This window comes from Myotis nattereri (assembly GCF_964212035.1).
Source record: "Myotis nattereri genome assembly, chromosome: X".
NCBI classification, from domain to species: domain Eukaryota; kingdom Metazoa; phylum Chordata; class Mammalia; order Chiroptera; family Vespertilionidae; genus Myotis; species Myotis nattereri.
Genome location: NC_138078.1, coordinates 91,683,263 through 91,699,745, shown reverse-complemented (window position 1 = coordinate 91,699,745; position 16,483 = coordinate 91,683,263). Strand labels below are relative to the sequence as shown.

At 40.9% G+C, this 16,483-nt stretch overlaps 2 protein-coding genes across 2 annotated transcripts in view; both read right to left on the bottom strand.

Annotated features, from left to right (window-relative positions):
- Positions 1-649, bottom strand: part of CENPI (centromere protein I) — a 76,986-nt gene extending 76,337 nt beyond the window's left edge. The window contains exon 1 of the mRNA XM_081115025.1: positions 564-649. The gene's annotated coding sequence lies outside the window, so the exon portion shown is untranslated. The remainder of the gene's footprint in view (positions 1-563) is intronic.
- A 1,542-nt stretch (positions 650-2,191) lies between these two features.
- Positions 2,192-15,018, bottom strand: TMEM35A (transmembrane protein 35A). The gene is made up of 2 exons (XM_081114983.1): positions 14,722-15,018; positions 2,192-3,840 (listed from the first exon to the last, which is right to left on the bottom strand). Exons 1-2 carry the CDS (start codon positions 14,839-14,841, stop codon positions 3,436-3,438), a joined length of 525 nt encoding a protein of 174 aa, XP_080971109.1. The 5' UTR covers positions 14,842-15,018; the 3' UTR covers positions 2,192-3,435.
- Between the last annotated feature and the right edge of the window lie 1,465 nt (positions 15,019-16,483).

The window sequence follows — 16,483 nt, the reverse complement described above, 5'->3', positions numbered from 1 at the left end:
ACAGGGCAATTAAAAGAGTCTTGCAGAAGTCCTGAAGAGATGTAACTGTAGCCTGAACTAGGTCTAATGTACAGCGGTGGAAAAGGTAGAAAATAATTGTGTTCGTGATAAGTGTTGGAAATAGGCTGGGCAAGATCATGATAAAATACTGGATGTAGGGAGAAGGAAAGAGAGGAACCCAGAAGACTTCTGAATTTTTGGCTTCAAATGACAAAAACTAAGGGAATGGTCGGAATGACACTCAACCCCACGTCCCTAGAGCAGATGAGACCAGAGCAGGAGAGCAATATGCGTGTCTAAACCTGTGGGAGAGTCCAAGTTCCGAGTTGTTTCCTATGTGCCTTTCAAAGAAAGGCAAGCGAACAGCTTCAGACCCCACCCGGTTGACCGATCCCGTATCTTCCCAAGGCTTCCCCGGCGCCTCCCCACCCCCCACCGCCCGCTTCCCAGGCTCGGGGAAAACCCTACCCCAGCCACATCTTGCAGGATAGTCCTGCTCAGAAGTCAAGGAGCTTCTCTGATCTCGGAATCCCCCTTTCACGCGGTATTTAAAAGTACCTTACCTAATACACTCTTTTGTCCCCGAACCTCCGGAGTTCAAACATCCCCTCCAGGATTCAAATGAGCGAGCCCCGCCTTGCGCACAGTCTTCCGCGCAGACGCAGGCGGCGACCCGGCGGAGCGGCTGCGCTCTGCTGAAGTCTGATTGGTTGGGTTTCAGCTCTACAGCGCAAGGCGGCGCGCGCGCTGGGGCTGACGCTGACGCTGACGCTGACGCTGACGCTGACGCTGACGCTGACGCTGACGCTGACGCTGACGCTGACGCTGACGCTGACCCAATTCGGTGCGTCGCTCGCCCCACCCACTAGGTCCCTGGTACTTGTGGTGAGTGGGCCGTGGGGACAGGAGCAAACTGATTGGCTGGCGTTTCCGCTGTCCTAATAATGTTCACATTCTTTTATTTTGCCTAAAACAGATCAGCATCTGAATTCTTGAACTTAACAAGATTAATTATAGCGATGGCTTTGCCCAGATTGACCCCAAACGTCGCGACTTGGCGGGAAAATATGAAACTGCAAACTTTGCAGTAAAGACTGCCTCTCCTATGCTGGGCAAGAGACTTAGGTTAAAGGGTCTGTGACCGCTATAGCTATCATTTTCCCCATGTGAAACTAGGAGGTGGAAAGGAAGGCGGGGGAGGCTGGGTCTACCCTCCTTTTACCGAGGATGGGTACCCATACCTTCAAGGGTTTGCTAAAAACGTGTCCTGGGCCAGATGTGGCACCTTGCACATAACCAGCCAAGTCTACACATAAAAATTCCTAACTTTGAGGAGTGATGGACCTTAAAGAAATTGGCTAAAATAGCAACAAAGGCTTAGTGTGAGACCTGAGCGTAGTCCCTGGTTTAATCTATTACTAGACTAGGAATCAGAGAGGAAAGATATAAACTTAACAGATATAAACTGTCGCTGATTTTTTTGAAGCCAAAACATATCTACAAACTGTAGGTAAAACTGTAGAAGGAAGTTAAGTTGATGTATTTGGGAGATTACAGCAGAAATGACTGTTTGTCACATTTTATATTTGTATGGTTTTTCAGAGCACTTTAATGAACTCATTTAATAATGCATGAGAAATGAGTGTCCAATATTTCCATGGTAGCTATTCTTCCTTTTCTACTAAAACTGAACATTTCTCAAGAGTCATTTTAATCAATTCATAGGCTCAGTTGTAAACTGAAAGGGCTTTTAAGCTTTCAATCCCCCTTCTTTTTTGTAGATGATGAAACTGGGGCCTTGAGTGAGGAAATAACTTGGTTAATGTGACAAGTCTGTGGCACTGGAACTTGTGCCACTTCGTGGACACATATAGTGAGAGAAACTGGTTCATCTTTATTTAATATACCTGCAATTTTCTCTGAAATCATTCTTCTACTTTCCCCTGACGTCACCTAATGAAGCAGAATTCCCCAAATCTGGAAATTGCATTGAGATCCTAATTTTATAGCTTTCGATCACAGAGGTGTGGAGGAACTTAATGAGATTGGAAAATTGGTAATCTTAATATATTAAGTGACTATACATCCCCTTCTCTTTCTTCTCCCTTATCCAGGCAAAAAAAGAGCCCAAATCCCTTGATATTACCCTTACTTTCCAGATTTTCAATATTTGTCCCAACGGTTTCCTCCACATTTCAATTTTTTTATTTTGAAAGAATGGGAGAAATAAGACAGAGAGTTATCAATTAATAAGAACAATGACATTGAAGAAATACAATAATTTACTCCACACACACAAAACACCCCCACCCCTTTTCCCATTCCTGGCACAATAATATCAAAACCATCAAAGCACATCTAACAAGAGGAAACATCAGTATGTAATGAAGAAAGCAAATTTTCATACTGCTGGATCCAACTAACCCATATCAAATGTCCTTCCCTCAACTAAACTCCACCTACTGGAATAATAAAGAAGTGCAGAGGCGACAACATTGGGGGTAACTTAGATCTCTGCTTACACTAGCAAAGTTCAATGAAAATTCAATAGGAGTAGTGAATCTATTTGTCAGGAAAACACTGGGTACAACTCTTTGGTCAAATTTCACATGATTTCAGAGAACAGTTTGAGATTCACAGACTTCTAACAGGACTAATCCCTGCTCCCTCAGCCACAACAGTGGAGAAGCTGTCAAATCCTGGTTAGCTGCTGAGAATAATACTTCCAATTTCATCACTTGAAGAACTAGATTATCTATTGACTGCATATATTCCTTATTTTAATTAAACTCAATATGGAGTATTTAAAATTTAAACAACTGTTAAAAGTAGAGGCAAATTAATTTTACATATAACTCAGTGCCTTAAATTGAACGACCTTTTTCTTTAAGTGGTAGGTTTAAGTTTTCAGTTTAATTTATCAAGGGATTCCTCCATCCCATGGGAATACATCATTTGTTTGATACCAAAAGTAGATTCTCTTTATAGGAGATTTATGTTATTCTGTCTTCACTAAACTGGGTTTATAAAGGGAAGGATACCTATGCAGGATTAGTTCAAGATCAGAGCCTTTTCCTCCGCATGTGCATGCACACACACAGTAAATACATTTTCCCACACATACAGTCTCACAGTCACATGCTTGCTGGAGTCCATCTCACAAAAACACTTCAGTAGTTAGCCATATACATGTACATGCAGCAAGATGTGAGAGTTCCCCAGAGTGATTAAAGATGGTGCACATATGTCTGTCTATGTGGGGAGGTCATTTTAGGGTATAGGTGTACACAAACTAACAGGGCCATTAACTTGTAGATTATATTTTCCCTTCCCCCCCCCCAGATAAATAAAGCAAATGAAAAACACACAGTGACATCTTCCTGGGTGTCATGGAGGCAACTGCCTGGAAGGTCCACTTTTTGCACTTCCACTTTTCTATGACAACTTCATTTTGCCCTGAGGGGCCTTCTCATATAAGGAGGGCTGCTCCTCTGCTTTCCCCGCATTTCCTATGTTTCCTTGGGGTGAGAACTTCTTCTCAGAAGACCGGTCTTCAGGCTTTCGGGCAATCAGCAGGCGGCAGGTGAGTAGGATTCCAAACACCAGGGCATGGGCATAGCGTTTGAGAGGATCACCGACTAGCTGATGGAAGAAGAGCACAACCAACACCAGCAAAAGCAGGAAGAAGTTGGCCACATCTTTGGGACGTCCAGGCACAAGGGTCATGACAATGCCACAGGCCACCTCAAGAGCACCAATGCTTTTACGGAGGAGAATGGAATTGATTCCCATTTTCTTCAGCAGAGGAAGTGCTCGGACATAGGTCTTGTAAGCACGTTTCTAAAGTGGAATACCATAAGGAAATCACCGCATTACCTATGAAGTTAACACAAGAAAGGTCCTCCTTCCCCACCATTCCCTTTCCACACCAGCCAAGGGTATCCCATGTTTTTTTACTGTTCCCCAAGACAAAAGCTTTGTAATTAAGATAAGAAGAAAAGCAAGCGATCTGCTGAGATCCCTGTAATTTAAATGATTTAAACTGTAGTAACAGCATGGAAAGTAAGAGAATTTGGCTTTATAGTTTAATTTTTTTTCTAATTATAAATCATAAACAACATTAAGAATTTAAAAGAAAATTCATCAGGTCCATAAAAACTGGTACAGATTAGTCACATCCACAAGTGCCTGCCTTGTCCAAACCCAGATGCATATGAATAGCAACAAAAATGAAACAAGGCAAGGCACAGTATAGTAAAGCCTCACTAATTTGGACTTCCTAATTTGAAATCTATGATAATTCAGAAACTTCAGCTGAGCTGGAGTTTATATTTGTGACATTGGTAAAAAAAAAAAAATGTGTCTGTGCTAAAGCAAGTAGAAAATTTAAATGTCTGTAAATGTCAGTCCCTTGTGTATCTTTAAAATATAGTAAGACTAAAATTATTCTCATGGTCATTGAGATAAATCCCCAGGCCTTTACAAGACACTCCTTTGATTAGCTTGGTCCAACTTCATTAATTTTAATTCAACAAATACTTATTGAACACCTACTATGGATTATTCGATGGAGATATACAGATGAATAAGACAGGGTCAAGAAGCTCTTGGTCTAGTGGGGGGAAAGAGATACATAAAGAGCATTATAAAGCAGCATGGTTAGTGGTATATAACAGAGGTCTGCACAATGTCTAATTGTAGCCCAAAAGGAGACATTATAGGACAGAGGAGGGAGTCACTGGATATATTACAAAGTAATATAATTATATTGACCTTAGCCTAATAGATAATCATATTTTTCACTATTCATAGTGGCCTGATCCTCAGAGTAAATTGATAAGATTTTATTGTGTCTCATTGGGGTTGCCCACTGCTTTGTTTTCATTAAGTATCCATTAGTTCATTCAATATTTATTGTTTCCTTATGCTAGGCACAGGACTAGGTACTCTGGATAGAGATATTAATTATTCAAAGGCCCTCCCTTCCTGAAGCTTGAGTTTATAAGACAAAGAATAGTTATGCAAATACATAAGTGCAATAAAGTATTATGGGTGAGTCTGGCTGATGTGGCTCAATGGTTGAGCATTGATCCATGAACCCAGAGGTTATTGGTTTGATTCCCACTCGGGGCACATGCCCAGGTTGCAGGCTCGATCCCCAGTAGGAGGAATGCAGGAGGCAGATGATCTCATCAATGTTTCTATCTTTCTGTCTTCCTCTCCCTTCCTCTATCTCTAAAAAAGCAATGAAAATATTTTTTTAAAAAGTATTATGGGTGCTGAATAAAATTATGTAAGTGGGTACAGTGGAGGTACACCTGAGGGAATGGTCAAGTCTTCCTAGATGAGGACTGAGAAAAGCTAGAGTAGAATCTTAAAAGAACAATTGTTTGTAAGATCAATAAAGAAAGTGTATTGCAGGCAGGGGAAGCTGGATGAGCAAAGGCCCTGAAAAACAAATTAGACTGGTGTATTGTGCATACTTCCCCAGTTCAGCATAGGTTGGTGGATGGAGGGGAGACATGAAGTTGGGGAGATAGATATGAATCAGATCACATATGTTGTGTTGTGGAGTTAGACATTATCCTATAATCCAAGGGGAGTAATATAATTTGCTTGTAAGGAAGCTGCCTCTGGAAATAATGTGGAGGATGGATACAAGAGGTACGCCTGGAAGCAAGGAAACCAGGTAGAGACCTGGACTAGAGTAATGACAGTAAAGATAGAGGGAAGGGAACAGAGTCAAGGATACTTCGGATGCAAAATCAACAGAATTTGATGTCTTATTGGATGTGGACACTGAGGGAAAGATAACTCAAGAAAGATTCTCTGATCTCTGGCTTGGGTGCCTGGATAGAAGTTTGGGAATGAACATAGAGGAACTGGTTGGGAGTGGCAGAGGGCAAGAAGGAGTGAGGAATTTAATTTGGGTTTTTCTGAGATGAAGTATCTCTAAGACATCTAAGTGGAGACATTTGATAAAGCAGTCAGTAAGAAAGGTCTGCAGTAAAAATAAAGAATGGATAGTCGTCAGTGTGTCCAGGTAGAATGTATACAGTGGGAAAAGTTGTGTGACACACATTTAAGAAATGGGGAGAGGAAAAGTGTCCACAAAGTAGACAGAAGAAACTATAGTCAGAAAAGTATGAGGAAAACTAGCAGAGACAGGGTCATGGGGGCCAAGAGGAGTTTTAAGAAAAGACTAGTCAAATAAACATTCAGAAGTGGAATTGTTGGGTCATATGGCAGTTCTATTTTAATTTTTTATCAACTTCCATACTGTTTTCCATAGTGGCTGAACCAATTTACAATCCCACCAACAGTGAATAAGGGTCCCCTATTCTCCACCTTTATCAGCAAAATAAAAACACTAATTTGAAAAGGTATATGCACCCCTAAGTTCATGTACAATAGCCAAGTTATGGAAGCAACCTATGTGTCCATCAATAAATAAATGGATAAGATGTCACATTCTCTCTCTCTCTCTCTCTCTCTCTCTCTCTCTCTCTCTCTCTCCCCCACCCCCACCCCCGGAATATTACTCAGCAATATGAAAGAATGAAATCTTGCCATTTGGGATACTATGCTTTTATGCTAGCAGCTAGAGGCTATTATGCTAAGTGAAATAAGTAAGACAGAGAAAGACAAATACCATATGATTTCACTTATATGTGGAACAGAAACAGACTCATAGATATGGAGAACAAACTGATTGTTGCCAGGGGGAGGTTGAGGGGGATGGTTGAAAAAAGGAGAAGGGGAATAAGAGGTACAAACTTCCAGTTAAAAAATAAATAAGCCATGGGAATATAGTGTCTAGAACAAAGAATATAGACAATAATATTGTTAATAATTTTGTACAGTGAGAGATGGTTACTAGACTTATTGTGCTGATAAATTATAAGGTATAAAATGTAGAATCACTATATTGTACACCTAAAATTAATATAATATTGTATGCCAACAATACTTTAATAATTTAAAAATTAAAATAGAAAAAGGAAGATGATAGTCAAAAGCACCAGATGCAAGACAAGTATTATAAGAATTCGGCAGAAAGCCAACTTGACCTCTCAGAAGCATCTGGCACTTAGAATAGTGTTCATACTCTCTAGGTTTCAAACAAATGTTAAGTCATTTCTCTCACTTCTGGACAAGTGAATGCACCCTTATTTCATGAATTACCATGAGTGGTACAAGATAACCCCCTATGAGGACTGTTAAAAGACAGATGGCATAGTTAAAAAAGCATGGGTTTGGATTCAAACAGGCTTGGGTTCAAATCCCATCCCTGCCTCTTTCTAGTTGTGTGTCCATAGGCAAATTATTTGAACTCTCTGAGCCTCATCTTTCTTAGTAGGGCTGTGACTAAGGTTAAGTAAGTGAGGCTATTTACCTTGAGTAAAAATTTTAAGAGAGTACCAAAAATACTAATTGATTAAGGTAAATAATATCCATAACAAAAAAGTCAAAATTTTAAATAAAGGCAGGATGCAACTCTACATTTGCACAACCCTGCCTCACTCACCTCTTCCTAATCCCATTCCTGTATGATCCTGTCTTTATTTAAAATTTCACCGTACCGTAGTCCCTACTCTGCTCCTGAGCATATAAGAAAATACAAGGTGTTAGTCTTCCTACCTCTTTCCATTTTAGTTTAAATTGGAGATTTTCAGAGAAAAATTAGGAGAGAGGTTGACCTGTAGGAGAGTAAAACCCTGGGCTGAACTGAGCCAGACCCACATGGAACAGAGCAGAGCTGAGGGTTAGGTCACCTAGTGGTGAGGAGAAACCTGCCCATTTCCCCTCACTATTAATCTAGATGCCACCTGCCCACTCTCTCCCCCTCTGCATTCTGGTGACTGTAGTAGGGGTACATTAGGGAAAGAAATCTAGACCGAAGAGGTTTGCTTAACACTTTTAAATAAGACTATTTCTATTAGTAACACAAAGCTTTCCAGGAGGCAATTACTAATTCCTAAGTGTAAGCTTCTGGCATGATGAACACGGTAGCGAAGAAGAATTTCTTACCATCATTTTAGAATCAAACCTTCCAGATGCTGGCTGAGTGGCTTCTGCAAAGCGCTCCTTTTTTGGTTAGGGCTAACCACCCATTATTCAAGAATAGATTCTGATCTACACTATAGTGGAATCTGTATCCTAGGGCCAAATTCCAGGCCTTTAAATCAAGTTCCTGTGACTTCAGTGATTTTTTTTCTCTCTACTTGGCGTAACTCCATATTACTTTTTCAGTTGTTTATCTAACCTCTTAAACTGCAACTGTAGATATTTTTATGCAGCTGTTGTCTCTTTCTTTCCTCCTTTTCTCAAGAAGAAACTGTATTTGGGTAAGTTATGTCATCAAATCATTAGTTCAAAGCTGAATAGGTACAGACAGCATCTATTCTCCAAGACTCCAGACAGGAGTACTTAATTTGTTAGAAATAGAACTAAACTTAGATAGGGTCTTGATATAATAGGAAGCGTTTTATTCTTTTTTTCTGTGGAATAGGATGGAGATATCAAAAGATTGCCAGTCCCATCAATGTTTAGTCCAGGCCACCTCAGTTCTAACATTAATCATAAAGAGGGTTGTTGTAGGAATAAAGAGGCTTGACTGAGTGACTCTCCCAAAAGACTCTTGCAATTCACTGTGTTAGGTCCATTTTCTCTCCATTGCAATGACCCAGACACTGTAATCACAGTTTCCTATTAGGGAAAGGGAGCAAGAAAGAGAATGTTTCAAATCCCGTAATCAAAGGCAATCATTCAGCAATATCCTTGGACCAGGATTCTTAAGATAAGCTAAATTCCAATTTCCCTTTTGTCCCTAGATTGCTTGGAGAAAATTGCTAAGTATTTTATTACCTCAGTTTCCCATTTTGTAAATTAAATAAGCATTTTGGAGATTTAGTCAAAGAATCATAGCATCATAGCATCAACCAAGGGCCATAGGTACACATTAATGAACTACACCATTAGAAATCCGTAAATTTACAAACCACAGTAATTATTTTAATAATAATAGTGTTGAATCAAGCAGATCCATTCTTGTCATATGGGGAGATATGACTCAGTTATGAATCAAAAGCCTATGTAGTTTTCCTTTAGTCATACCTTTTTTTGTCATTTATTCTTCACAGTATTTCACAGTCCATGATCTCATATTAATGACATTAAATTTGAACAGCTCAAAAATGTCTAATAATATCCATCTTTAATTACAATTAACAACAGATCCAAGCCAGATACTAGGATAAAATAGGAATATGGAGCAAGTGTTTTGGTCCACTTTAGTTCACCAATGCCAATTAAGTAAAAGAAAAAATAATTTGGCTGATATACTGCATTATCCCATTTATATAAAGGTCAAAAGCAGGTAAAACTAATTTATATTGTTAGAAGTTAGTATACCAATTGCCCTTGGGGAGGTAATAACTAGAAAGGGCCATGAGGGGCAGTTTCTGAGGTGCTGGTTATGTTCTGTTTCTTGATGTGGGTGCTGGTTACATAGGAGTAAAAATTCCTTGCACTTAATGTGTACATTTTAGTATGTATGTTATACTTCAATAAAATATACAGGGAAGAAACTATATGAAAGCAGACGAGGATACTGACAAAAATACTTGTCAAAGCCCATGCTATGTACACCACAAAGAGTGAACCTGATGAAGACTATAGACATTAATCATTATGTATAAATATTGGCTCATCAATGGTATCAAATGTAGCACACTAATACAAATGTTAATAATAGGGAAAGTAAGGGAAAGGGGATATATGGAGACTCTGTACTTTCTGCTTAATTTTTCTGTAACCTACAACCCTCCCCAAAATAAAGCTCATTAATTAAAAAGAAATCTCAGTCTGGTTGCTATCTTACACCATAATGCCTATATAAATGCTGCAAAATTTACTGACTCAAATATGATTTACCTAAATCCCTGTAGGAGAAAATGCCACATGTGGATCACAGATCATTTCTTAAATGCAATAAAAAGCCATTATATGTTTAATTGCCAAATATCCACATGAAGGATAAACACATTTTAAGCACTACATATAAAATATAATATATAATAAATATAATATACTAGAGGCCTGTTGCATGAAAAGATTCATGCAATAGGCCTTCCCTTCCCCTGGCTGCCAGCACTGGTTTTCCTCTGGCACCCGGGACCCAGGCCTTCGCTCTGGCCGGAGCCTCCTTCAAGCCTTCGCTGCTCCAGCCGGAGCTGCCTTCAGTCTTCGCTCCACCACTTCGCGCCTACATATGCAAATTAACCGCCATCTTTGTTGGCAGTTAATTTGCATATCTCGCTGATTAACCAATGGGAGGAGTAGCAAAGGTATGGTCAATTACCATGTTTGTCTATTATTAAATAAGATAACCACTTCATAGAATGCTCACCTAAAGAGGAAGCTGGGAACCCTAGTCCTACTAACAAAGGTGGATCCTTCCCTGATTGCATTTTAGGGCAAAAGAGTCTGATTTCTACTCTCAGTCAAAAGTCACTCTGAAACAAGCACAATTGTTGGCCACTGAGAGGTTACAAGCTCCCTGGCATAAGCTCCATTGTAGTTTAGCTTGGGATGGCTAGCTATGGAACTAAGCAAAGTCATTTTACAGCTCAGGGTCACCTTCCTCTCTGAGGGAATAAACGTACTGTGCCACTTCAGAGAGCAGTCACATCAGTGAATTACTGTCTTATTGCTTAGTTAGAAAGCAATGAATGGCAGTGATTGGAAGCATAAAAGATTACCTATGGACATTAAATAAACTGCCCAAACATATCTGGAGTGTTTGCCCAGGGTTACACAAATAGGAGAGCACTTAACTATAGATAAGCATATAACTCAAATCAACAAATCTTCCCTATGAGAGGATGTAAAGAAGCAGAGACTTGCCCTGTCTTCCTAAAGGCCAAAATCCCGTGGCTTCATTGTGAAAGGATTTTTGGTGTTTCTTTTACTATTTCTTATGTGGCCCCTTGTGCTTACAGGATGGAACCTCTGCTATAAGGAGCTGAATGTACAGCAAGTCAACCATTCATATTTTCCTCATCCCTACACAGATAGCTGCTTAGCAGCATTTGTGAGTGCGCTCTCCAATTTCAAGTGAATTAATAAAGGCATTTGGTCAGAGGAGTGGTTGGTCATGTTAAATTCCCATGGGATTTAGAATACTTCATAATGACAACTTCCTAAATCTGGAGGAGGTATAGGACAACATGCACAACATGGGCTATTCAAGAAAGGCACCTGGAAATTCTGCATGGGATCCACTGTGCATTACCCAACAGCAAGTGTGGACTTTTCAATATTAGCTGATTGCTTAAAGTCTATTCACCAGGGCAAATGAAAATAACATCTTGCTCTTCTATATGCCTGATTTTAACCCCTCGATTTAGGAATTCCTCAATTGAGGAAATCACTGCATTAAATAGAATCAATTATCAATATCAGCTCACTCAGAACATTTTTGGAACACCTATCATATCCCAATACTGTACCAGATGCTTCCATATGTAATCTCAGTTAATATTTACAACAATCTTCTGAGGTAGGTATTATTATCCTCATTTTATAGATCAGGAAATTGGGGCACTAACTCAGGATTTAAACTATATGACTCAAAACTTATACTCTTTCCACTAATTTCTCCTGGCTTCCCTAGTAGAGACAGGAAGGAAGTTCATAGTCATTTGTCTGTTTGGTTTTTAGCAGTGATTCTTCAGAGAGGTGATAACACCTAAGCATTGCACTAATGACTTTAGAACAATAAAAAGAAGTTGGCAGAAAAGAAAAAAATCTGAATTTGAAAAATTGATTTCAAAGTGAAATGAAACCCCAAGGTATGAATTGTGGCAGTTGAATTTATGCAAATTTATACAGAAAAAGGAGAGAGAATCCATTTAATGACTCCTCTATTGAGAGTACTGAATCACGGAATCTGCTTACCCTATGATCTTGGATCAGTTATCCATCAGTAAAATAAGAATAAATAATAATAATGAAAATAATAATAAATATTAAAACATTTCAGAGTTGTTTTAAAGAACAAATAATATTAAAACAACAGCAGCAACAATATTTTGAGATCTTATCAATAAAGGCCACCACTGTCAATATAAGACTAACTCCATTGATGCAGAGGAATCATTTCTAAATTGAAAACAAAAAATCCCAAATAATCATCTCAGCTGATCTAAGGTTGGGGTCCTGAGGGGCTGTAGCTCCCTTCTAAGAATCAGGAAATAGCTCTTAAACGGTATAATTGAGAATCAGAGAGAAATCTGAAGGATGGTAACTAGCCAAGACAGTGCTACAGTGATTCATTCATTCATCCATCCATTCAACAAATATAAATTAAGCACCTTCTTTGTACTATAACTGAATTTCCCCCATTTCCTATGGGTTCAAGAATAAAGCTAGGTCAGTCCAGGCACTATTCAGTGGGCCCTACCTCAGACAGCCATCTCCAGCTTGGGGCCCAGTGCTCAATGCAGGAGGGGGCTCTGAAAAAGGACAATCTAAAAATCCCTCCCAAGCTTAATACTATTGTGAAGTCTATCTTCCAGCTAATTTAGATATAGTTCTTCCATTCGCTCCAGGTACCCCTGAGCACAGAAGCACAGAATTATGTGTAAACACACACACACACACACACACACACACACACACACACACACAATGGTTCTGTACTGCTGTATTAAATTATATCTATTTGAATATGTTCCTTTGAAATCTTCACATTTGTTTCTTCTGCCTTTCATTAGATTGCAATAGACGGCTCCACTCCCTAGGAAGAAACCTACTGTAAACCCATTTGTGGCTGCTCCTCCTCATGAGCTCCTGCCAAGCTGGTAGAAAGCTTCCTGGTGACTCCATTTTAGTTGGATTGCCTGAAGAACCTAACACTGTACGTAGAGTGCAACTTAGGGAGTGGGGGGCTGGAAAGCAGCTGAGCAGGGTCTGGGAGAGAGGGAGTATACTGAAGAAGGGTACTGTGTCCCCAAGGAAAGGGAAAGCTTAAAATACCTAAGGTGCACAAAAACATATAAATATATGCAAAGTAAAGAAAAACAAGAGCATATTCATTTATTTGTGATCTAACACTACACTACTACTGCCAAGACAAAAATGTAGTGGCATTCCCCCTCCACCCAGTTCCTTTGCCTTTAGTGGCTTTTGCTACCTCATCTCTCCTCTGCAGGCTGCCTTGGATACTCTGACCTGATTTTAATTTAATCTGGTCAAACATGTTGGGAGGAGGGGAAGGAAGAAGGAGAAACTTATTAGAATTTGCCACTGGGGCTAGACCCAGGCCCTTGAGTACCAGCTACCCTTCCCCATCCCAGGGTGATCCTGTGGTGAGGGAGACATGGAAAGCACCAGCTCTAACCCTGAGACAGAAGCCAGAGCTACCTGCAAACATTTTCTGAGCATCTACAATTTATTTGCCAGTCTCCATCCACATGCAGCTTGCGCTGAGGGGCCCTGGAAGATTCCACAGTGGACTCCAGGATTGCTATGTATTCCTATCAAGTTGTGGGGCTATTCCTCCTTGCCACAGCCCTAAAGAGGAGTCCCTCTTGCCTCTCTTCTCTCTCTCTCTCTCTCTCTCTCTCTCTCTCTCTCTCTCTCCTTATTCCTTCTCTAAGCTCCTTTCCTTCTTGACCTTGAGAACCCAGTAATGGGATCCCTCTTATTTCTGGCAGTCTGGCAAAAAGAAAAAGTGAGAACCAGCTTCTCTTCAGCTGAGGCTGGGAAATAAAGAGTCAAAGTGACAGGGGGAGAGGCCAGAAACTGAAAGTGCTGGAAACATCCCCTGCCATCTCCTCCTTCTCTAAGGCAGAAGAACAAGTCCTCTTCATGCGAACTGGCGAGCCCAGCCCCCAGGTTGCAGAGATGTTTTGGCCAGTCACCTTCTGTGATTCCAACTCTGCAGAGGGGAAAACCTTCAGAGGGCCTGGCTCTGGGCATCCAAGGGAGGCAAGGTGGGGATTAAGGACTATTGCAGGAGAGAAAAGGCAGACTTCGCAGATTGTGCAGATTAGCCCACAAACATAACAAAATAAAACAAAACATCCAGCTCTCCCCTGAGAGAAGGTGAAGAAGCAAGCTCTTGGTGACCTTTATTTGGGCCAAGACTGCTTTGTCTCAAGGATACAGACACACGCCCAGGCTGCTAGGGGAATACTATCAGCTCTCTGCTAGCAATGAGGAATACCTTTCCCGCCCCTAAAATTTTGTTTTAGTAGCCCATTCTCTCCCAGCTCTTTCCCTTCTTCCCCTTTGTTCTTCCCAAAGATAAACTCTCCTGCTTGCTAAACTCTTAGCTCCGAGGGGAGGAATCAGACTTGCAGACTGGTTGCCCGACTTTGGGTGTGCTGGAAGAAGGGAAGGGTTCCTGCTGGTGACAGGTGTTAGGCAGGTCTCAGTCTTCTGGATTGCTTGGGGATTGAGGGGTACTCACTGGGTAACCCCTCCCCCAACAGGCATTCAGTGGCTGAAGAGCAGTTGCTCTCAGCTTAGCCCACAAATAAAATCTCTGCTGACCAGCTGCTTCTTCCAAGCTGTAAAGTTGTTGGGAAGACGGGAGGGTCCGGGTGGGGTGGGGGTTATGGGGATGGAACTGAGGACTAGGAAGAAAATACCCGGAGAGGAATTCGCTATCCCTTGCGGGTGGGCTCTTCATCTCCCATTTGCTTCACTTACCATCTCATTGTAGGCATCCTTGCTGAGCCTGGGGGTCAACTTGATAGTCCCCATAAAAACAAAGAAGAGTCCCAGGGCCACTGAGAGGGCCACGACAGTTACGGTTCTGGGGGATGCCATGGAGTCACCAAGGCTGGTCCCAACTAATCCTCTGCTTTGCGCACCCTGTGTGTCTAAAGCGCTGGCAGTTAACACAGAGAAAACAAGAGGGACGCTGCAGAGGCAGCAGGCAGCTAGAATGACAAAGGGAGAGGAGGGAGCTGGAGAGAAAAACTGAGATCCAGATTCTACCTCTCTCACTACAACAATTGCTGGGTCCTAATGCCCTACGTCAGCTCCTCACTGGCCAAAAGCACAGTCTCAAAGTTAAAAGAAGCCCTAAACTGAGATGGAAACTTGAAGTCTTAAATGGGGGAAAAGTAGGTTAGGCTTCAAACTCAGTTCCTGAGCTGCCTCTAGACTGAGGATTAGGAATGACCTCATTTCTACCACGTCCCACCAGGCGCACTTTTCTTCTCTATAGTCCTCTGTCATTCATTTTTTCAACCTCTCTCATTTTCTCCCCTTTCCTTTCTCTCAGTCAAATCATCAGTCCCCAGAGTTGCTGTTTTCTGCAGTTGGTAACACTCAAGGATAAAACTGCAAAGTTGTCACATTTGATTACTGCCAAAGAAGACTTTCTCTTTATCTTCCTCTAAAACCTTTCATGGCTCCCATTGCCCAGTGGTTTAACTCCAGAATTTTAAGCTTTTCATTCAAGATCCTTGGCTTATCTTCCAATAGCTCCCACTGCCAGGTGCCACCCTTCATCTCCTCTCTACTCGTGGCCCCATACCACCTGAGCTTTCCAATCTCCACTACATTCCCTTTCACTACTCCCTCACTCTTCACTAACATTCAATCTTTTCTTCAATGTCACCTCATTCATAAAGACTTCCCTGATCCATTCTCAGCTGGATTTTTATTTCTTTCTCCTCTGATTTCCTATAATAACCAATATTTATTGGCTGTTTTCTGTTTATTTATTGAAAGTGCTAGACACTACCCTTTACTTGTATTAACTAAGTTATCTTTACAGCAATAACATGAGCTAGGTATGAGCTCCCATTTTATGTATGAAATATTGAAGGATAAGGAAGTTAAGTAACTTGCCCAAGAGTATATGCTAGTAAATGGAGAGCCAGAATTCCAACCTAGGCAGCTATTTCCAGAGCCTGAGTTCTTAACCATTGCTCTACTGCCTCTCCATATAATAATTTACATAATCAGTATGGCACTTACTTGATATTGCTTAGCACTGTAATTACACACACACACACACACACACACACACACACCCTATTTGATAGGCAGTGTTCCAGAGTCAGCAGTCTGGAGTCAGACCTAAAAGGTCAAGGTTTTAAATCCCAGGTCTGCCATTAACTCTGTGACAGATAACTTATCTGAGCCTTGATTTCTACATTTTTAAAAATATATTTTTATTGATTTCAGAGAGGAAGGGAAAGGGAGAGAGAGATAGAAACATCAATGATGAGAGACAATCATTGATAGGCTGCCTCTTGCACACCCCACACTGGGGATTAAGCCTGAAACCCAGTCATGTGCCCTGACCGGGAATTGAACCATGACCTCCAGATTCATTGGTCAATGCTCAACCACTGAGCAATTCCAGCTGGGCCATTTCCACATTTATAAAATACTAGAGGCCTGGTGCACAAATAATGCACAGGTGAGGTCCCTCTAGGTGGCCTGCAGGGATTTG